Source organism: Otolemur garnettii, unplaced genomic scaffold (assembly GCF_000181295.1).
Source record: "Otolemur garnettii isolate 467f Iridium unplaced genomic scaffold, OtoGar3 scaffold00062, whole genome shotgun sequence".
In the NCBI taxonomy this organism is placed as follows: domain Eukaryota; kingdom Metazoa; phylum Chordata; class Mammalia; order Primates; family Galagidae; genus Otolemur; species Otolemur garnettii.
In genome coordinates, this window is record NW_003852457.1 from 7,540,113 (window position 1) to 7,564,478 (window position 24,366).

Here is a 24,366-nt window from a genome sequence, read left to right on the forward strand (position 1 = left end):
TTTGCAAACTATACATCCAATAAAGGGCTAATATCCAGAATCTACAAAGAATTCACACAAATTAGCAAGAAAATAAAAACAAACAATCCTATTAAAAACTGGGCAAAAGACATGAATAGAAGTCCTTCAAAAGAATATGGGTAAATGGCATACAAACATGAAGTGCAAATTAAAGCCACAATAAAAAATATCTCACCCCTATCAGAATGGGCATTTTCAAAAAGTCAAAAAATAGGGTGGCTCCAATGGCTCAAAGGAATAGGGCGCTGGCCCCATATGCTGGACGTGGCAGGTTCAAACCTAGCCCCCGGCCAAAAACTGCAAAAAAAAAAAAAAGTCAAAAAATAATAGATGTGGGTGTGAATGTAAAGAGAAAGTAACACTTATACACTTTTGATGGGATTGAAAATTAATACAACTTCTATAGAAAACAGTATGGAGATTGCTCAAAGAAATAAATGTAGACTTAACATTTGATCTAGCAATCCCACTACTGGGTATCTACCTAAGGAAAAGAAGTTTTTATGGCAAAAAGACACCTATACTTGAATGTTTATTGCAGCACAATTCATAATTACAAAGGTGTGGAATCAACCTAAATGCTCACCAATTCATAAAAGGATTAAGAAAATGTGGCATACGTACACACACACATACAACAGAGTACTACTCAGCCCTAAAAATGAATGAAATAATATCTTTTGCTGCAACTTAGATGGAACTGGAGACCATTATCTTAAGTGTAGTATCTCAGGAAAGGAAAAACAAACACTACATGTATTCATTAATAACTGGGAGCTAAATGATGGGCACACAGTGCTACAAAGAGTTATAGACAACGTTGGAGTCCAAAACCAGGGACACTGACAAGGAGGGTAAAAATTACCAGGTATGATGAACGCTATTCTGTCAACAGGCATACTAAAGGCTCTAACTTAAGTATTATACAAGATACCCATGTCACCAAAGCATTTGTACTCCCTTAATATTTTGAAATAAAAAAAAGAACACATTCCAGCAATAATTGCAAACAAAAGTCAATCCAGTTACATAGTACAGAAAACCAGAAGAAAAGAAACATAAAAAGGTCAAAAATCGGCTCGGTGCCTATGGCTTAAGCGGCTAAGGCACCAGCCACATACACCTAAGGTGGAGGGTTCGAATCCCCAGCCCAGGCCCGCCAAACAACAATGATGGCTGCAACCAAAAAAATGGCCAGGCGTTGTGGTGGGCACCTGTAGTCCCAGCTACTTGGGAGGCTGAGGCAAGAGAGTCGCTTGAGCCCAGGAGTTGGAGGTTGCTATGAGCTGTGATGCCATGACATTCTACCCAGGCAGACAGCTTGAGGCTCCGTCTCAAAAAAAAAAAAAAAAAAAAAAACTAAAAGGTCAAAAATCTGTAACAAAGTCAGATATAAAATTGGTTATTCTATGTAGCTTACAAGAGCACACCTGAATCTAGAAGATACAGGAAATATATTTTAAAAAAAAGATTAGGTAATGTTATATTAGGTAAGATTAGGTAAATACAAGCAAAATTATAGAAACTATGAAAAAATTAATAACAAATGATAGAATTTTAAGCAGAAAAAGGATTAAAAGAACTGTTAGAATCAGTCAATAGTAACAAAAATTATATTAAGAACCAACTGCCTTTCATTCATTAGCTTGTTCATTACTTAAATGTATCAAGCAGGGTCCTCAAACTTTTTAAACAGGGGGACAGTTCACTGTCCCTCAGACCATTGGAGGGCTGGACTGCAGGCCCCAGGACGAGTTGGCTGCTAAACAGCACAGGCAGCAGCAGCAAAAACACCCAACAGGCCGGATAAATGTCCTAGGTAGGCTGCATGTGGCCTGTGGGCCATAGTTTGAGGACGCCTGGTATAAAGCATAAGATTTTAGAAACAAGGGGAAAATCAACAGAATCAGCTCTACGAGAAGGTTTGTGACCAATGTCTAAGCTTTGATGTATCAACAAAAGTAAGACCATTAATTATTTGCATATTGTAATTAATATAATTAATAATTTTGAACATTTATGTTCCTTACAAGGAGACAAAAATGCCTTTTTTTTTTGGAGACATTGTCTCAATTTTTCACCTTCAATAGAGTCCTGTGCCATTGCAGCTCACGGTAGCCTCAAACTCTTGGGCTCAAGTGATCCTCTTTCCTCAGGTTTTTTTTTGTTTGTTTGTTTGTTTGTTTCATTTTTAATAGAGACAGGGTCTCACTCTTGCTCAGGCTGGTCTCAAACTCCTGAGCTCAAGTGATCCACCCACCTTGGCCTCTCAGAGTGCTGGGATTACAGGCATGAGCCACTGCACCCAGACCACAAAATGCCTTCTTTAAAATAATTTTCAAAATTCATAATAAACAAAACCCTACAAAAACCTCATCTTCATTTCCAGAAGAAAAAAGTTACGGAAATACATTTAATCACAAGTCAATAGGAATAAAATTGAGTGTAAAATTTTATTTTATAGAGTAAACCAAGAAATAAATTTGAGAAAATCAATATACTATCCTAAAGTGCTATTAAACCACAAGGAAAATTAAAAGTGCAATTACATGTTATTTGGAGGATAAAAATATATAAATAGTAGCAAACTTATTGGCTTTAGAATCAAAGATATTTCATATGCACCTGCCAGCATGAATGCATAACCAGGATGGACTTCCTGTCTTACTGTCTCACTGATGTTGGTGTCAATAATTCAAAATGGACAAATGAATCCGTAATTTTCTTCTCCAAGCCTACCCCTCCTTTTTTCAGAAAATGGCTCCATCATCTACCAGGTGTTCAAGTCAAAGATTAGAAAGCATCCTTAACTTGCCTCAAAAACTTTGTATTGTTGGCACTACTGTCGGTTACTTATCCCCAGCCCCAGCCCCAGCCCTGTCCTGCCCCTGGGTTAGAGTAACTCCACCAGACTACCTCACGGAGCCTTCTCACTGTTTATGCTGCTTCTGTTCTTTTTACCTTTTGATTCTTTCTTCACAAAGAAGCCAGAATGACTTTGCTGAAACTCACTGAGGGCTTTCTGTAAGACTTGGAATCCTTTTCAGATTCCCTGTTGTGGCCTGGAAGGCTGTGTACGAGGAAGCCTGTGCCTGGGTTCTGGCATCTTTTTTCACTTTCCTCCTCTCATTGTATTCTATCTAGACACAGCTATTTTTTTTTTTCCTTTCCCTGGAACGCAGTAACCTCCTTCCCACCGCAGGACTTCTGCGAAGAGCATTCTGCCCACTTTTCCTTTTCACATCTGTCTCCTTTGTACCATGCAGGTCTTAGCTCAAATGTCACCTTTACATGGGCGCTGTTCCTGAATACCAGAGCTACACAGCCGCTCACATTCTTCTCTCAGGCATATTTTGTTAGCTATATTACGCGGTTTATTTTGATCACAGTGTTTATTACTATGTGAAGTGGCTTCCGTTGTTTAATTTTGTGTAATTTGTTTTCTCCTGTCGAACTGTCTGGCTCATGAGAGTAGAGACAATGACTCATTCAAGGTCTGGAACAGTACCAGTCTTCCAGTGGGTACCAAGTCAATATTAGTTGAAGAATAAAACCCCTAAAGCTTCATATTCATACTTACCCTGCTTTATGTGACTTTTAAATATTTTCTCCCAGCCAGTGGTTTGCTTATTATTTTATTATGACATAATAAGCAGAGTTTTTTAGGTTTGATTCTCTTATTTCCCTTTTGATAATTCCCTCCTATTTCCTGACCATGAAATCTTTGGCTTTATAGATACTCACCTATATTTTCTTCTAGATGCTTTATCATTTCGGCTTTTACCTTTAGATCTGTGATCCATTTCACATCGATGTTTATATAGGCAGGTAGCAACTGTTGATGTTTATTTTTCCCCATTGGATATGCATTTCTAAGACCAATCCATTGAACTGCTTTAGTATCTTTGTCAAAAATCAATGGTCCTACAAATAAGAATCTATTTTTAGGCTTTGTATTTTGTTCCATTGACCTGTTTATCTTTGTGCCAATTAGCTTTATAATAAAACTAAATTTTTATAATTTATTTTTTAATGATTATTTGGCTAGTCTTTATATTTTTAAATAAATTTAAGTATTGGTTTATCAATTTTCTTACAAAAACCTTACTGGGATGACAATTAGGATTGTGTTGAATCTGTAGGTCACCCTGGGAAGAGCTAATATCTTAACATTATTAAGTTTGCCAATGTGTGGTCATGGGGATTCTCTCCATTAAGGGTTTTGAAATGTATCTCTCATCAAAAGTTTTTAGTTTTTAATGTAGAAGTAATATACAGATTTTGTTAAAATTATTATTTATGTTATGTTTTGTCATTATGATAAAATTGTTTTTAAAATTTTACTTTTTAAATAATTTGCTACTAGTATACAGAAATAAAAGTGATTTTATGTACTTATTAAATGTTCTTAACTTCTAGAAGTAGTGATTATTGTGTTCGTAAGTTGTTTAAAATTTTTCATATTTAAAAAATTACGTTGTCAATGGATAGAGTTTTACTTTTTGCTTTTCAAAGTTTACTCCTTATTCCTTTGTTTATTGGTTTATGCTTTATCTACTTTTGGAAAATGCCTCCAGTGAAGGCCCAGATGATCACAGGGCTCCTTTCCTTCACTCCCCTTCTCTTGTAGATTACAGTGGTGCACTGCCTGTCACCCACTGTCTGAAAGAGCTTCATATTTACTTCTGTTCAGTTCTGTAGTTGTTTATAGCAGTAGATCAATTTCAGTACCAGTTCCTTCAGCATGGCCAATTGTCCAGGATATCTTCCTCCTCAAAGAATGTTTTCATCCGTTACAGGTTGACAGCTTTTTGACAGGTTTTCCTTTTAATTGTTTGATATTTTAAAGATGCTGTTCCATTGTTATTAAAAGGAAGTAAGCAGTAATTTGTATTTTCCCCAATTTATAATGTGTTATTTTTCTCTGGCTGCTTTTAAAGATGTTGTCCTGTAAAAACTTTTGTTTTCATCTATATGATTTTATTTTTTTCGTACAACTTTGGTTCTGTGCATTCCTTGAATCACCATGTACATATACTTGAATTTGGAGAGTTTTAGCCATTCTTTCTTTAAATATTTGTCTGGCTGAAACCTCTATTTTTTTTTTTCTTTAAGACTCTAGCCAGGTGTATATTCATCCATTTGAATATAAGAATCACCTGGAAAAATCTTGTTTAAAAACATGTTCCTAGACCACTATCTGAAGAATTATTTTGCCCCATCTAACACTGATGCTTTGTGTACCTTTACATAGTCTTGCTATATCACCCTAGGTAGAGTGCTGTGGCATCACAGCTCAGAGCAACCTCAAACTCTTGGGCTTAAGTGATTCTCTTGCCTCAGCCTCCCAAGTAGCTGGGACTACAGGCACCCACCACAATGCCTGGTTACTTTTTGGTTGTAGTTTTCATTGTTGTTTGGCAGGCCCGGGCTAGATTCGAACCCTCCAGCTCGGGTGTATGTGGCTGGCGCCTTAGCTGCTGAACTACAGGCACTGAGCTGCTTTGGGCATTTTTAAAAACTCTTTTCCTTCTGTCATTCAGATTGGATAATTTCTGTTGACCTATCTTCAAGTTCATTGACCTTTTCTTCTGCCTTCTCTGTTCTGCTGTTATTTCTATTTAGTGATTTTTTTTAAATTTCAGGTCTTATACCTTTCATTTATGGAATTTCCAGTTTTAGAAAGCCACCTAATTTTTCTGCCGGTCTGCTGGTATTTTTATCCATTCTTTAACTCTAATATCTGGATAATCTTGTGGTCTTTTTCCATTTATTTTTTATTTATTGAAGTCAGAAGAATTTTCTTATTTCTTCACATGTCTAGTAAATTTTTATTGTGTTTTGGACATTGTTGATGATATGTTGTGGGGACCATATTCATTTATTCCCTGGGAAGTTGACTTTTGCTGTCACAGTTAATTTGACTATATTAAGTTTCTACACGCTGTCTCTTTCAGGCTGCAAATGGAAACTTAGTTCTGTTTGTTTATTTGGTTTTAAGCTTTTGGTTCTTGGATTTCGCTGAGCTCCTTAGAATTACTGCCTTGCATGCATAGTCAGCCAAGGATTTGGGTAGAATTTATATGCCTATCTGGGGGCCCCTTTCTGTGGATCTTTTACTTTTCAGCAGTCCTGATGGTCTCAGATTTTATCTTTTGCTGCTTGAGCCAGTAAGAGCACATCTTTGTGCTTGAGTACTAGCCACCCTCTCCATCAAGGCCAGGGACTACCTTGTACTGAAATGTCATGTAGACATGCATTTTACTCATTGCAGTCCCTCTGTCAAGTGTCAGCCTCCCTCTAGTCAACTCACTGCTTTCAATTGCTGTTTAATACCTTTAAATAGGATGTGTGCATGCTTTATATATAACTTATACAATATAATAAGTTTATTATTGTTATCTGTCAAACTATCACATTGAACAAAGTATGTTTTTTACTAAACTTAATAGAAACTTGGCAATACTGATTTTACTTTATTTCTCCATTGCATTAGATACTGTTGGAGCCTCCTCAGCCTTTTAATTAAGCTCTTTTTATATCTTTGTATACTCACGTACCTCTGTTTTATTTACTACCCCTCTGTTCATTTTTTTGCAGTCTCCTGTGTATGTGCCTCTTCCTTTGCCCATTTCTTATTTAATTCCCTTCTTACTCTCTTCGTATTGATCTTGTCCATTGAATTGCCTTTAGATTACTTCCTAAATACTACTAATTTTAAAGTATGTATCTCCAGGATTTTTGTTAATATCTAAACTCTATTTTCTTTCCAATCTGACAACACCTCCCAAATCCTTTATCTTAATGAATGTTACCGTCATCTACTCACTTTAAAAAATCTTTATCATCTCTCTCTACCTTCACTGTCCACAATCAAGTCAGGAGTTCTTAGCTCTCCAGCCTCCCTCAGGTGCTTCCTCGTGGCCAGGCTCAGCTGGAAGCCAGGGAACATGAGAATTTGGATGGTGAGACCTGCAAGGTCTGTCTCCCTGTGATATACAGAGCAGAGGAACAGCAGGGTAGGAAGGACAGGATGGCACACAAGCTTAGTACCCGTACTATGAGTTAAGACATATCACATCCTCATGAAAGTCCTGCAAAAGTCTAGACTAAAGAGCGTAAAAGTCAATTTAATGTTAATGCTAAATTATTTTTAAGGAATATATTCATTTAACTTTCATATTAACTTCATGTCCTTTCACTCTGGGGCAATTTTGGATAATGGATTATATTTCATGCAGATAATCCTTTTTAAGAGGATGCATAAATGCTAAGTGATCTTGAGTACAGAGTCCAAAACCTACCTCCAGTGAGACCGTGGTCAGCTAGAGAAATGTGCACATGCATATCAGTAGTCTGTGGGCAAACCAGAGCCCAACAGAACAGCATAATTAACCAGCAGTTCAAATGTGAGCATCCCTGAAATCAATTTGACGGCCACTATGCACATTTAGATGATTTCCCAAAAGGACCACATGTCATTGCTATTTTCAGAGTGGGGTTGAGTGAGAAAACAGAAATATGACAAAAATAGTCTTAAAATTAGAAGAAAAGTAACTCTTTAGTTAGGAAAGAGACACTTTCTTCAAAAGTGATCACTTCACTGGACTTAGAAATTTTGTTAACATCAGACACCTTGTCTAAGGAAAGTAAAGAAATGTGTGTAAGACATTACTCTTGAGTTGAAGTGAATAACTGTATCACCTGGGTCTAGGGAGAAAAAGCACTGCATCCCATCAGCTCTTGTGCAAAGTCCAAGCACCTTGAAATAAATCCCCCAAGACCTGGCCTTTGCCCAGTTTTTCAGCCTTCTCTCCCTCTGTGACCTGCCTGATGCCCTGTGCTATTTAAGGCATCATTTTCCTTCTTGTCTTGGCTCATGCCTTTTTCTCTCCCTGAATGATGATATTCTCTTTCTTTTGTCCATTCACTCTTTTAATTTACAAGTAGCAAGTCTTCATCTGAAATGGAGTGATTATTTTCTCATTCTTATAAAAATTGATATAAATATTCAATTGAAAGATATACAGTCATTGTTTTATATCATTGTTGAAAAATAGCCAGCTATTGGCAATGTCTGTGGTTCACCCTAAATTAATAGAGGGATTAAGACCTAAGTCTCTCCCTTGCCTCAGTTTGCTATAATTTTACACAACTCACATAGCCTGTGTTCTTTGGGGTAAGTACCTTTTGTGGTTGATGAAGCAGCCACATGCATTTTGTTAAAGCAAATATTAATCGTTTCATTTTGTTAAAGTAAATATTAATTATTACCTCCTGCCTGAGGAGGTAATGAGACTCCAGCCTGGGATACTATTTAAGCCAAGGCTAGAAAGTCATCCTTCTGAAAAGCCGTGGAAAGGACTTGTGTATTCTGTAGCAAAGTGAGCTCTATTACTACCTCTGTGTTCATCTGAACTTTCAATTGCATAACTCTATGAGATTTAAAATAATGAAACATCATTAAAATGTTAATTTGTACCTTTGTGCCTATTCCACAATTGAATTTTCAAGTAGTTGATTACATTTCTCTCTGTGGACTCAGGAAACCATTAGTCTCACATTATCTAATTTATTAAACAAATTTTGGCCCTTACTACTTTTCCATTAGTTATTTCTAAACACACTTAGTTCAAATGAACAAGACGGTGTTTGATGTTAATGAGCGTCGCTTCCTGGGGAAGAGCAGTGCAGGCCTGCAGGTTGGGGTGGGGGAGACCACGTGTCAGGGCTGCAAAGCCTCAGAACCCTGAGCCATAGTCCTCCGCTGGGGCAAATCATATCTTATCAGAAGAATTTTACCTGCTGTTAACGTAAATGTTGGTGTTAAGATGAATTTCAGTGTTAATACAAATGCCGGTGTTGATATTTTTCTTACAGCTGACTTCTTAATTCTAACTTTTAAGCTTAAAAGAATCTTTTAAACTAAATGAGCTGAAAATACCTTTTAAAAATAAGACATGCATTTAGATTCTGGTGCACAGCAAATTCCCTGTGAAGAAAAGTTCCAAATTTGTGACTATTTGCATTTCCATAAACATAGTCTTTGTCTGTGCTTATTATGTGACAGATAACAGTGTTAGAAACAGGGTGTTTTAAGACTCTAATTATGCACATGCTCCCATTCTTGGTGGTGCATTTACAATGCTAAGCAATATAAAACTCATACTTTGAGTTTCAGAGCTTTTTTTTGAAACTGATATTTTAATGAATTTTAACTAACACTGACCTCATTTAAAGTAATTAAAATATTAAAATATTTTTAAGAGGTGCTAAGGTGTCATTGCTCTTTGGGAAGCAGGTTCTGAGACCAAGATGAGCATGCAAAATTTGTATTGAGCAGTGTCTGGGGAGGGAGGGAAGGAAGAAGCCAGGAACAAGAAAAGGGAGAAGCTGAGCTGCAGGGCAGGCCCAGCAGAGGCCTCAATCAGCACCTGGGTGATCTCTGTGGTTGACCTCGGTCTGTAAGGTTGGCTGCATTGGGCTCAGGGGAACACCCTTTAGACCCCACACTGATCAGAGAGATTGGACTTAGGCTCCAGTCTCACAGTCACATGAGAGTTTCAGGTCTCAGGTATGTGACAGAAAGAGCAAAGAGTTACAGAATTGAAAAGGCAATAAGGTCCAGGACCACAGATGAGTAAAAGGTGTCTGGTATGGATACTTACTGCCCATTGCACCTGAAGAAGAGTTAGCCTATCACATGACCAACACAGACGGATTTAGGGCTGACTCTGGACATGTTCCCCACTCTCTGGCTGGTAAATATAAGTTAAAAAGAATTAAAATTCAATAAAATTAAAATTTTAGTTTCCCAGTCACACTAACCACATTTCAAATGCTTAGTAGCCACTCATAGCTGGCAACTATCATGTTGGATAGCAAGGAACATTTCCATCAGTTATGTTGGAACATTTGGAAATGTTGGAATGAAATAGAATTGTAGGAAATTCTGTTGGCCAGCACTGTTCCACACATACTATGCGACCACATCTCTCCTGGCTCCCACCTTCTCATTACCCTGACAACCCCCAGCCTCTCGCTCCTCCCTTAAAACCAAAGGGAATCTCCTCTTAATTCTGTTTTTTTTCATCCACAATTGACATTAATATGGTTCAGTAAATCATAACTGAATCAATAGCAGCCAAAACATGTTTCCATTTCCTTAAGGCTAGGTCAGTATGTAAAGAAATATTTATATTCATCCCACTTTCAATTAAAGACAAAGAAGAAAACCAATTGTTTTCATATTAAAACCATCTAAACAGTCACTGCCATACTGACATCCGAACATGTAACAACATTGGCCAGCAAAAACTTAGTGGAAAATAATAAGATTATGACATTAAGTATGTTTTAAAATATAGCAAATGAAAGAAACATTTTAGAACTAGCCTACTCCGAAACAAACTATGTTTGACAATAAAGCCTGCTTTGTTGGGAGAACCTTTCCATGAGTCACCTTCTTTAATTATTCAGTAAACATTGCTCTGGTGGCTTCCACAGCATTCTTCTAAGAGTTTTTGAAATGCGGACTGCATCTTTTTTGAAACATTTCTGAACAAGTCCTTTCAGCCTTGAAATTTAATGGCTTTGGTAGCATTCATTTTTTTTTTTTCTTTCCAGAGCCTCAGCAAAAATCTGGCCATTGCACGAGCCATTTCTGATGTTAATGGTGCTATTTTCCCCCAATCTAGTGTTCCTATATTAAAAGGGTGAAGCTTAGGCAGATCTTCCTGCACCCCACAGGAAGGCCTCTGGGAAAGGAAAGATGTACTTCTACATTCATGGTCCCCTGTGAAAGGGAGCTGAATGAAATCACACATTTGTACACATGTTGCTTTTTTATAAAATAGGACAGAAAATGGTACCACTGGACTATGTCAAAACTGGTCTTGGGCCACCATGTGACGGTGCCGTAGGAGAAGCTCTGCTGTTCAGGAGTGGACATCCATAAAGTCACTCACCGGCCTGAGCTTGCTGCTGAGGTCCCTCAGAAGAGGAGTCGTTCCTTTGTTTGTTTGCTCATCGTTTATTCTTTGAAGCATGTACATGATAAACAATGGCTGGGCTTTGGAGGTTCTGCTGAGTGGATTCCACAACTAAGGATCCCTTGTCAAATGGGAAACAAATTGCCCTAAGTATTAATTTGATTAAATGTTTAGCACTCCAGTGGAAAAGGCTAATAAAACTTGAATTGGGGAAGGTGGCTTAGGGTTGAGGCTAAACTGGGCTTCCAACTCCCTTCCCAGGTACATGTACAGATTGTGAGTCCTGCATACTTGTCTAAGCCAGCATATGGCAGCAGGGGAGATGATAGGCCCTCAAAGTGCAAGCCTCGTCCTTTTTCTTAGTTGCATGGTCCTGGGTTACAGCTGTGCCACACAGTAAGTCTCAGGCAGAACAGAAAAAGGGTGGCAATGGCCCTCTCCTTCCAGAGCAATGAGCCTGCTCACCAGGGAGATATGACCCGGAATGAGTCATCCCTCAGAGGAAGGACTGGTCAGTCTCACACTCAGGTCATTCTCCTCCTTGAAAAGAAAGGGCAGAAGCCCCTGTCTTGAAAACTAGACCTAGGGATAGGAGAGAGTTGTATAATTCCTTCTCTCCCACATGAGCAATCTCTGTCTCATAGGAATGCTGGGAGATGAGGGGATTAAATAAAATATGTAAAATACCTGGTGTGTGCCAAGCAGGTGGTTAGAGTCTCATGAGTAGCGGGTTTCTTCCCCCTCCACTCTGATATCCCAGGAGCTTCCTGAGGGGAAGTGCTGGGTCTGGATAATCTTCCCAGCGTGTTTGTTGAATGGAATCAGTTTTATTTATTGAGACCTCAATATCCTTAGCACTGAGCTTATTTAGTTTAAAAGTAGTAGAATTATAGAACTTTTTTAGACCAAGAAGGAAGCTTTGAGATCAAAAGCCAATTCCTTCATTTTATAAAGGAAAAAGTTAGGGCCTAGTGAGCAGGGAGAACAGGGGATTCAACCTTCCAGCTTTAACCCCTTTCCACTATGGCACAGCTACCTGGGAGCATCTCTAAGGCAGTGTTGCAATCACATCATTATCCCCAATACTCCCCAAATGGCCTGGCATCTTGGTGGCTCTCAGGTAGTATTTGTTAAATTAATTAATGCATCATATCTTCTTCTTGGCCTTTGGAAATGGTAGGATAGCTTGTGGCTTTGCAAGAATATTGTTAACACACAATTTGTGATGGAACCTTCTCTATGCCACATACAGGGACTTCCAGGTCGACTCCTTTATTGAATATGTAGAGAAAACATTAAAATATTTTAGCATCTTTTGAAACATACATATTTTATATGTATATTAAAGGTACCTTAGAGAGTAATGAACCACTCGGTGTGTGTCGTATTTTTATTTTAGGTAGAAGAAGTAATCAAAAGTGGTCAACGAACACTCAAGTCACTGAAGACTACTTTGGACAGAGGCAAAGAACAAACAAGCTCAAGGTACCACCCCCTGGTCCTTAGCTGCATTGTCTGAGACTCTCCCTTCTCATCTGTTGGGTAGAAGGCGGCTTCCAAAATGAAGCAGCAGCTTCCAAAATAAAGATTTATTTAAATCATTAATACCATGAATGTTAGTTTGTTCCCCAAACCTTGGACTCTTGATTTGAATGAACTCCTAATCCCTAAAAAACATATCTGTATACAGACAGATTAGTTCCCACTGTCCCATAAGAATAAGACTGATACTATCCACATGACTGGCTACTAACGTTTACTGAGCACTTGCTTTGTGCCGCCTGTATTAACACACTTAATTGTCACAACTAGGGGTGGGAGGAATTCAGAGTGTCCTGAAAGCCACGTAGCTGTGACATGTTGGGAAAACTCTGATGAGCCCTGCTCACACCATTGCTTTCACTTCCTCCCTTTTATGACTCACATGTCACTTCACAGACTCCTCAACTCCCAGGGCACCAAAGACCCAAGAGTCCCCATGATGCAACCTTTTGTCAGTCTCCTGATGGTCATCATCTGGGTTTTGCTTAAATTCCTTTCCCAGCAGAACCTTCACCCTCTCAAGAGAACAACCATCCCATTCTCAATATGCCCAATGTGAGAAAGCCTCTCTCTGCCTGAGTCCTATAACAGGATCCTGGCTCTGCCTCTGGAGACCCTCAGACCCAAGCCTCTCTCCCTTAGACAGTGACAGCCCTTAAAGTATTCTGCACAAAGTTCTCCCATTTCTCAGTTCTTCTCTACAGTGAGGTCCCACTTCTCTCAACTGTCCTTCTACTTCTCGTGATTTCCAGACTCTTACCATCCAGATGGTAAAATCTATTTTGAACTAAGACAAACTATCTTTGTGATACAAATGTATATGCTCGAATTAGCATCATAAAAATACCTGAACGAAAGCTATATTTATGCATTGCATAATAAAGCAGGCGGGCACTGGTATATCCACAGGCAAGTGTTGAAGTTTTGTAGAGATTATTAAATATGAGGTTTGTTTGAACAACAGGTATGGAATTGAATTCCTACTGAAAAGTGGGCTGCTGTTTTTAACCTTGGAAATCAGCTCTCCTGTTTCCCAGCTTAGTGATTTCCATTACAGATACAAGATTCCAGGGTATTATGACTATTATGAATATTCACAGTCATAATTAACCCCCAGCAGCATCAACACATGTAAAGCATCTGACTCTAATTGGTGAGGAATTCCAGCTAGGAGAAGCCAAATCATCGCAAACAGTTTGGAGCTGGTTTTCAGACCCCAGGAAAACTATCATTACTGTGATTACATGAGGACTCAAGACGTCTTAGCACAATTCTTCATAGTAGTCCCTCCTGTGGTATTTTTGCAAGGGCTGCCTTTTTCATTTTGATTACTGAGAAATGATCATCTCACAACCACACATAAAATGTTTGTTCAAGGTCCTTTGTAGTGCTTCTTAATCCTCGACAAACTTCACTGTGGCCAGGTGTCAGCCTTTGGCTGGGCGACCCCATTATCTAAACAGCTGCTCATCAAAGCTGCACATGGGGATGGAGGTCAGACAGGAGTGTTGGTTTGAGGCAAAGATGGACAGCTGCAGCAGCAGTGTGCTGGGAGGGCCATGGAGGCCCTTTGATCCTCTCTTGGCTAGAGTGGCCCCTTTCTCAGGCTGTGGAGGCAGCAGATGGAGAGAAGAGCAGATGAGGTGGGGTTTTGTTCATCAGGACTGGAAGGGTAACACTGGGTGACCTCTTGTGATCCCACGTCGTGAGGACATTTCTTCAGTGCTAACTACAGGACACGTGGGGTTATGCTTTGGATCTTTTATCTTCAAAACTAACACGGTAAGATAAATACTATTATTTCTCACTTCACTGAGATTGAGAGGTTATATTTTCCCAGGATCACAAAATTGATAAAAGGTGAAACCAGGATTATAAAAGTTAGAGCTTGCTTTCTTAACTCTTCATGGTGTCTTTTAATGAACAGAAGATCTTGATTTAAAAATGATCCAAATCGGGTGGCACCTGTGGCTCAGTGGGTAGGGCGCCAGCCCCATATACTAAGGGTGGTGGGTTCAAATCCAGCCCCAGCCAAATTGCAACAAAAAAATAGCTGGGTGTTGTGGCAGACACCTGTAGTCCCAGCTACGTGGGAGGCTGAGGCAAGAGAATCGCCTAAGCCCAGGAGTTGGAGGTTGCTGTGAGCCGTGTGACGCCATGACACTCTACTGAGTGCAATAAAGTGAGACTCTGTATCTCCAAAAAAAAAAAAAAAAAATCCAGATCATTACACTTTTTCTATAGTTAATGGTTTCAGTTTGTTTGGGCTTTTTTTTTTTTTTTGGTCTTGTTTTAGAAATTATTTCCTACCTGGAAATCATGGAGATAGCCTTTTATAAGACTTTATAGTTTTGCCTTTCACATTTAAGTATATAATTTGATGGGAAATCAAATGTATCAGGAATTGATGTTTAAGATATGACAGTTTAGTATTTTTCCAATATGGGGACCCCACTCTCTGAGTGTCTCTTATTAAAAAGTTTACCTTGTCTGCATTGGTCATCTCGACCACCTCTGTCGTGGATCGGGGCCCACATATGTTTCTAGAGCCTTTACTGTTCCCCTGCCTTTGTTTCTGCAGTTTTGTGGGTCTTTATAACTGGTTGGAAGTCTCTCACCTTATTCTCTGAACATGAATTCGCTATTCTTGGCCCTTTGTACTTCTGTATATTTTAGAATCAACTTGGCAAGTTTCATACACACACACACAAACACCTGAACTGGAGTTTTATTGGAATCATGTTCGTGTTATGGACCAACCTAGGGAGGAGAATCCCCGTTAGTATTAGGATCTCTTTCCGCCTTCTTGGATGTCTCTTTGTAAAATTGTATAACATTTCCGTAAGGTCAGCCATGACAGAAGACTTATTAGTGTGTTAATTTTGATGTGTAATGTTTTTATGCTATTATAAATGTGTTGGGTTTTTTTCTGTTGCTAGCATATATATTTGTAATTTACTTTTTTATAGTGAAATACACATTACATCAAACTGACCATTTTAATCATTTAGAAGTTAACAATGCAGTGGTTTTTAGTATATTCGCAATGAGTGCAACCATCTCCACCATGTAAGTCACTTTCGTGTTTGATTTTGTGCCCACTGACCTTACTAATTTCTGTTATTATTTTATTCATTTATCTGGAGGGTATTTTAGATTTTCTGTACATCTGCAAAGAGTGATAGCTTTCTTTCTCTCCAGTTCTTATCCTCTTTATTTCTTTTTAATGCCTTACTGCATAGGGAAAAGCCCCAGGTGATGTTGGAGAGGTGTGACGTGGGCACGTCTGTCTTATTGCCAATCCCAGAGCCAGCGCTCTCAGCCTTTTTCTGTTAAGTCTGAGACATTTATTTAAACATGGTAGTTGTAGTGATTTATAATTCATTCTTTCACATTTCGGCATCTGAAGGTCTTATATTTCTGTTTCTATTGTTAATTCTGTTGGTTCTCGTGCTAAGCGCCCCTTTTCCTGGAAAGCTTGTTTATATTTTACTGTGAGCTGCTCTACATAGAAAGTTATCTGGGTGACTTTAGACTGACCCCCTTTCTGATTTATAATTCTCAAGGATAATTGTAGGATGTGCTGAGAATAAAACCTCTTGAAATAAGGGGGAGCTGCCTAGAAATCCTCTGCTGGTTTCTGGGGTCCCTCAGCATCAGTGCAAGTGGAGCATATACAGGAGACATCACCATCCCCAGGGCACCTTCCCCGGGGACCAGCTCCCAGTGAACCCTAGGCTTTGGCTTCTGCTCCTTGCCTGTAAGTAATAAACTTGCTTCATGCAATTTGCATTTGGGAATGTTTGGTTTTACCGGACTCAGACAAGTTAGGAACCAGTATAGTGAACCTGTTTCACACTTTATTGCTTTGGCAAATAGTTTGGAGGCTTCTCAGAGGCTGGGAAGGCCCTTGGCCAGAGAGCATTGGCATGTGCTTCCAGGAAAAATACTTTCAATTTGGAACCGCTTTCATCTAAATTCGAGATTGAGGACTTTTAAGCAGCAGCTGCTGTAAACTTCCCAGCTTGTGGTGACAGCTCAGCCTTCCTCAGCCCCACTAAGGCAGCTTCCCTCAGATTCCCCACGAGGTGGCAAGAGGGGGTTTACTTCTCATTGGCTCTCAATGCGAGAGGACCCATTTGCCACTGTACCCTTGTCACAGAGAGGGCATCCTGTTTGACTGCCACCTCGCAGGCTCGTGGCTTTGACCTCTGTCCTCAGACTTTACCAGATCAGTGGTCCAAAGCACAACTTCAAGGGCTTGCAAATGCCTGGGGGCAAAGGCGGCTTCAGGGTTCTGCTCCTCCTCCAGGGTTCCTGCCTTCACTGGATTCTGACCTTATACTTCCTTCCTTATGATCTTAGTAGCTCTTTCATGATCTCAAGAAAGTTTTCAGTGGGAGGTGAGAGTCTTGGTCCAAATACGCGAGCTCCCTATATAACCCCCCAAAAGTTCTTTCTTTTTAATCTTCGATAGATGGAACAAATCTCCAACGTGTTTTACACTTCGTGATTGGCTTTAGACATAATCATCTTTCACGCTTCCTTCTGTGGTGATAAAGCTGCTCATTTTATCTTCCAGCTATTCTTGCTGGACTCCAGGGTTCTGGTTCTGACAGTCAGGTGTGGAAACCAGAGATGGGAATCTGTCCTTCCGGCCTCTGACACAGAGGCAGGAAACAGCAGGGAGAAGAGCCCATCTCCTCTTTATTTTGGGGATTAGCGTGATCTTCAAGCAGCGCAGGCTTAGCTGCTGGCTGTTTACTACCCAGAGATCTGTGAGTAATGAACGTTCTCTACTGCAGATTAGTCCATTCCTCACGGAGTCTGAAGAGGGTGAGTGCAGTAACCATGGGCTGCTAAGTCGTGAGATCCAGAACTTACGGGCCAAGACATACACCTGGAAGTGAGATAGGCTGTTTTTCCTAAAAGCCAAAGAAAATGTATTATAATAGATGAATTTAAAGTTTCCTTAATTATGACACAAATATATAGCCTTTAAATAGCATGTGTAGTAGCAGTTGAAAAGTTGAGTTTTAATTAATGACTAGAATGTAGGCCCTTAAACTCCCATGAACTATGATGTCCTCCATTTGTATCAGAAACCATTTCCCAAACTGGAAAGTGCCATGTCAATGTCAGTGGCCATTGTTGTCATAATTATTACTTATACAACTAAATAACCGTACTAAATGATAACTATAATTATGAAAACTTAGTCACAATTGGTCCAGTTTGTCATTAAGCCGTGTAAAGATTCCTATTAGTTTATGGGATTCCTGGTTCTCAGACAGATGTTGGCATCCTGTTTCCTATGTTTCCCTGTGTAGACAACATTTGGACATGACTTGTATCTGTTAGGTTATATTTGGCTACAAATGACTTAATAGCTAACACAGGCTTAATATTGAGGCTGTCACCTAATAACAACCTAAGGATATGGGGAGGGGGTAGGGAGAGGGATTCGAGGGTTCACTTCTGTGGTTCATCTTACAAGGGTACAAGTGAATCTTTCTATGAGTAGAATGTGAACGTTTTGACATAATAACTAAGAAAGTTACATGAAGGCTATGTTAACCAGTTTGATGGAAGTGTCTTGGATTGTGTGTGAAAACACCACACTGTACCCCCAAAGTGCATCAATGTACACAGTTACCATTCAATAAAAAAAAAAATATTTAGGCTGTCTCTCCAAATAAGATTTAGTCTGGAAGTGGGGGCTCCCCGGTGGCTCTGCCACTGAGCAGGAGGGCCCCAGGTGAGTATCTCTGTGGTTCTTCTGGCCTTTCCTTCAGCATCACAGGTGCCTGCTCAAGCTTCAGCTGGCAGACCCCAAGTCAGCATCCTCTATAGCAGCGGTTCTCAACCTGGGGGTCGCAACCCACAGGAACAGTATTAAAGGGCTGCGGCATTAGGAAGGTTGAGAACCATTGCTTTATAGGAAGGAAGGCATGGCAGGCAAATTAGAGGCCCCCAAAGTTGGCCAAGTTCTATTACCAAACCCTTGTGAACAGGTCACCTTACATGGTAAGGGGGACTGAGGTTGCTGTTGGAATCAGCTGACCTTAGTATCCTGGGTTATCCAGGTGCGCCCAGTGGAATCACATGGAATCTTATAGACGAAGCAGGAGGCAGTAAAGCCAGAACCAAGTGATGCTGCGTGAGGACAATGCTGGCTTTGAAGATGAGAGGAATGTGGTCAGGCTCTAGAAACTGGAAAAGGCAAGGAAGCCACTTGGTCCCACGAGTCCCCAGGAGGGATGAGGCGTGTCGACACCTTGACTTTAGCCCAGTGAGACACATGACTTCTGACCTACAGAGCTGGAGGTAACACATGCACATAGTGTGTAATTTCTTACAGCAGCAAGAGGAAACTCATACAGAAGGAATTAGGATAAAACCTTCCTCCTTGCCAGGCTCCCCTGGCTTCCTGTTGGTAGAAAGGCATCATGAGGGGGATGGAATTGCCATTGGTGATTTAGACTGTTCAGGATTCATCCCTTGGTGCTGTAATCCCACCTTCCCTGAGGTCAAGGGATGTTAAGGGATTCCCAACAGTGTCTGAAATCAGAGAAGAATGAGGAAGGTAACCTCTGGGGAGGGACACAGCTCCTGCCAGGGTCCTCAAAGCTTACAGATTTTAACATTATCAAGAAAGCTGGGGACAGTGGCTCATACCTGCCATCCTAGCACTTTGGGAGGCCGAGGCCAGGCATGATGGTGCATACCTGCTTTCCCAGTTTCTCAGGAAGCTGAGGCAGGAGGATTGCTTAAGCCCAGGAGCTGGAGGCTGCAGCGAGCTATGATGACACCACTGCATTCTAGCCTGGGCAACAGGGTGAGACCCTATCACAAACAAAACAAAATGAAATAAAACAACCAAGTGATTCTAAGCTGTCAGTGGTCAGGTGTGAGCATCAGGGCCGGAGGAGCACACAGGAGCTCCTGGAGAGCTGAAAACATTCTGCTGTGAATCCACCACATGCTCAGCTCAGGAATGCCCTGCCCTTGTGACTTAGGCTCTTTTCTGTGCATGAACTTCTCTCAGTATAAAGGCTTAGACAGTTATTGAAATCACCACAGATGAAGTGAATTGCTCACCCTAATCCTGAGCCTGACCCTCGGCTCCGGCTCCTCCTGCCCCTCCCTCACACACGCACTGGTGGTCTGGGCCAGGCTGGGCACTCAGTGCTGGCACAAGCATCAGACAAGACTGCTCCGGGAAGAGTGAGGGTCCCCTTTCTGATGTGCTTTAGACCTGACATTTTCTAGATTTCAGACTTCTTCAGATTTTGGAATATTTTCATTACACAGTTGAGCATCCCTAATTCAAACACTCACACTCACTTACACACACACACACGCTGGCACACAAACACACACAATCCAAAACGCTCTAGTGAGCATTTTCTTTAAGTGTCATGTTGATGCTCGAAAACTTTTGAAGTTTGGAGCATTTTGGATTTCAGATTTTCATGTTGGGGATACTCAGTCTGTACTGAGAGATAGCAGCATGGCCCTTTCAATTCATCAGAACAGCTGGGTCGGTGTGGTCAGTCAAATTGTCCCACTAGGCACAAGTCATATGACATCTTAAAAACAAAAATAATCATTACCACTATTGTAACTGCTCCTTTCGCTAATAACAGTAATAGCACTTTACATACTGAGCATGAGCTTATCCTTTCCAGTCGGCGGGACCCACACAGGCCTAGGTTCACAGGAGGTGCTCAGTAAACACTATTGAGTGAACGGGTAAGTGAATTGTAAGCCGCTAATAGGGAAAGTCAGTCAGCCACTTTGTGACATGTAGCAATTAAAGAAACACTAGAAACTTGCACAGTGGGGCCCTACCAGGGATTAGTATCACTGTCCCATTTTTTAACTAAATTTATGTGACACTCAATATAATGACCACATTGTTAAACTTCATTCCCTTCCTTGAGAAAAAGGAAGCAGCTCTAACTTCCCTGAAAATAAACACACTCTCTAGCGGTCGGGTGTCCTCACAGTGGAAAGAGAGACATGATAGGGTGAGGTGCCCCCCTTTCCAGGAGTTGTGCCTCCAGCACTTGCCACGTATCCATAAGTTTCGGCCTCTGACTTGAACGCTCTTCTCCAGGCAGCCTCCTCATCACGTGAACTTAATTCTTCCATACAACCTTCCCTCATTTACTGGGACCCCACCCTAGCTGGATTGGGCCACACTTTCCCACTCCTATGACTCCCCCACTCCCTGCTCCCCTTGGGTACCTCATTCTCTAATGATACCAGGCTAAGACTGAGCCGTACACATGTTTTCTTACCATGTGAATGTGTTATCTATCTGGAATGTCCTGATCCCTCAAAATCTAGCAAAATCCTGTCCTTCCTCAGTGCCAGGTGCCGAGTTCCCTTCCCTGTACAATTCCTACCGCAATTCCTTCTAGACCTTGAGGATTGTTTCCTCCTATGGCTTCAACACGATCTGTGTATTCTGCTTGCAGAGGCCTTGCCACGCTGCACATAGCCGAGTATGTGGATGTACTGCATTGGGTTTGGGGAACGAGCCGTGTCTTGCTCACCTCCAGATTCCTAGCACTGATATGGTACCAGGCACCTGAAAGGTGTGTACTGAAAAGCACGCTGAGTTGACTAGCCGCCTCTTACCCTTATCCTGGAACACTGACTTGTGCTCCTCTCTTACTACAGTTGTAGGATCGAATGGCAGGCCTACTTTTAGTTCCCTAAGTGTTCTCCAGACTTCTTTCCAAAAGGAGCATATTACATGGGTATCTTGTACAGTGCTTGAGTCCGGGCTTGTTGTGTGTCTGTTACCAGGTACGTTTTGTACCTTACCTCTCCATGCTCCTCATTTCTCGATTTCCAGTGACCTTTACATCTCTTTGGGTACCCACTGTTTAGTTCCCAGTTATTAGAGAGTACATGTAGTGTTTGTTTTTTCATTTCTGAGATACTTCACTGAGGAGAATAGTCTCCAGTTGCTGTGAAAGGCATTATTTCGTTCATTTTTCTGGCTGAGTAGTGCTCCCTGGTATACATTATATATGCCGCATTTTCATTATCCACTCATGAATTGATGGGCACTTAGATTGATTCTACATGTTTGCAGTTGTGAATTGTGCTGCCATCAACATTCAAGTACAGGTCTTTTTGGTAAAAAGACTTCTTTTCCTCTGGGTAGATACCCAATAGTGGGATTGCTAAACCAACTGGTAAGTCTACATTTCTTTTTTTGAAGAATTACTATACTGTTTTTCATAGAGGTTGTACTAATTTGCAGTCCCAGCAACAATGAGTAAGTGTTCCTTTCTCTCTGCACACCAGCATCTTTTTTTTTTCTTTTTTGCCTGATGGGGTACGGTGGCATCTTATTGTAATTTTTATTTCCATTTCCCTGAAGACTGCTGATATTGAGCCTTTTTTCATATGTTAGCTATTTGTCTATCTTCTTTTGAAAAACTTCTGTAGGTACAAAGAAAATTAACTACGGGGCAGCGCCTGTGGCTCAAGGAGAAGGGCGCCGGCCCCATATGCCGGAGGTGGTGGGTTCAAACCCAGCCCCGGCCAAAAAAAAAAAGAAAATTAACTACGTAGGAATATACTTAACTAAGGGGGTGAAATATATCTACAAGGAGTACTACAAAACACTAATGAAAAAAATCACAGATGACACAAACAAATAGGAAAAGCTCATGGATTGGTAGAATCAACACGTTAAAATGTCTATACTGACCAAAGTGACTTACAGGCTGACCACGACACCCATCACAATACCTACGCCATATTTCACATCTCTAGAAAAAGAAATTCTAAGTTCCATTTGGAATGAAAAAAGAACATGAATACCCAAAGTAATCTTAAGAAAAAGAACAAATCTGGAGGCATCACATTACCTGACTTATAGCTTCAATAACCAGTACTGCATGGGACTAGTATAAAAATAGAGACACAGATTGAATAGAGAACCCAGAAATAAAACCAGACGTCTACAACTAACTGACCTTTGACAAAGCCGACAACAGCCTACACTGGGAAGGGAAGCCTTATTTAATAAATGGAGTGGGGAAAATGAATAGCCACATGCAGAAGAATGAAACAGGATGAAGGGGATAAAAAGAACCTGGATCCCTATCTTTCACCATAAACAAAATTTAATTCAAGATAGATGGAAGAGTTCAATGTAAGGCAGGAGACCATACAAATTCTAGAAGAAACATAGGAAAAACTCTTCTAGACATCCGACTAGGCAAAGAATTTATAGCTAAGACTTTAAAGGCAAATACAAAAAAATAAATGAGATTAAAAAAACACCCAAGAGGTATAATGAACACTAGTTAGATGATAGGCCTTGACTTAAGCCGTGTAACCCCCTTAATGTTTTTAAATTAAAAAACGGACTTGATTAAAGATCTTTTGCATGGCAAAAGAAATAATGAACAGAGTAACTAAACAACCTACAGAATGGGAGAAAGTATTCACAAACTACATGTCCACTAAAGGGTTAATATCCAGGATCTACAAAGAACTCAAACAAAACACCATGAAAAAAAAATAACCCCATTAAAAAGTGGACAAAAGACATGGAGAACTTTTTTGATGGATTTAATCTTATGAGCCAGATATGAAAGATAGGAAACTGATTATTTGTGCCTTGTATGGTATTTGATTTTCCATGAGGGACAGTTTATGTCATGTTAATATCACAGACCCATATTCACTTCCCAGCCCAGCCCTGCCTTTGTTTATCTGTGGATTGTCCTTGGCTGGCTGCTCTTTTTGTCCTACCCCTGGGCCCGAAGGAGGTGGTAATGAGCTTTTCTGAAGATTCAGTGACACAGGTAAGAGGCTTACTACAGGTCTCAGTAAAAGACAATGTGTCAGGGGTCCCCAAGATGACCCTAGATTCAGTGATTTATTAGAATCAGGACTAATAGGACTCAGCATATATTCATATCCATGACTAAGATTTATTATAGCAAATTCAGCAAAGGGGCCATATCCAGAGAGTACCAGGTGCAAGCAAGCATCCTGTCCCGGTAGAGTCACATAGGACACACTTAACTCCTCTAGTAATTATTCGCAACAGCACATTTGAAATGTCCTTTGGGGAAGCTCATTAGAGACTCACTGCTTGGGGTTTTTATTAGGGACTAGTAGGCACCCTCTGCCTGGCATGTACCAAAGTCCTGTACTCCCAGAAGGAGAGCATAAACCATGCTGACTGCGTACATTTCTAGGGCACAGTGCATCACCCTCATTGTTCAGGGAAAGTTTCATGAAGAGACAAGGAACAATTTAGCAGGCGACACCCAGCCCTGCAGGTGGGCCTTTCTAAAGAGTGTCACCTCTGGCCGGCTCTGGGTGTTCTTTCTGTTCTGCAGTAAGCCTCCAGCCTTGTGAGGACTGTTATTTCCTGTGCATTGATGATAAGCGCTTCATCGCAGAAGCCATGAATCTCTGTCCCTTTAAAGGCAGAGGAGTCAGTGAATACCGCTGTTCAGGGGCATCTGAGAAGATGCGATTGGGTTATGACCACGGCACCGTTTCTCTGGAGCTTTGGTTCCCTCTTCTGTGCATCCGCATCCTGTTACATCCTCCAGGGCACTCCCACCTCTCCCACCTCTTCAGAGAATACATAAGCCCCTTTGAAGCCCTTCCTCCTCCTGTGCCATACACAGTTTATTCATGGCGTGCAATCTGGGTCTTCAGACTATCCTATTCATATTCTTTGTGCACTTTGTATTTCTCTTCACAGGTCTGTGTGTATTAGTCAAAATACTAAAAGGAATTAAAAACTCAAATGCCTTCA

General features: G+C 40.6%; 1 protein-coding gene across 1 annotated transcript in view; it reads left to right on the plus strand.

The window, feature by feature from the left end:
* Positions 1–24,366, plus strand: part of LRRC6 (leucine rich repeat containing 6) — an 88,967-nt gene that overhangs the window by 63,178 nt on the left and 1,423 nt on the right. Inside the window, exon 11 of the mRNA XM_003792870.2 lies at positions 12,412–12,497. Within this exon, the coding sequence (XP_003792918.1) occupies positions 12,412–12,497 (86 nt within the window). The remainder of the gene's footprint in view (positions 1–12,411; positions 12,498–24,366) is intronic.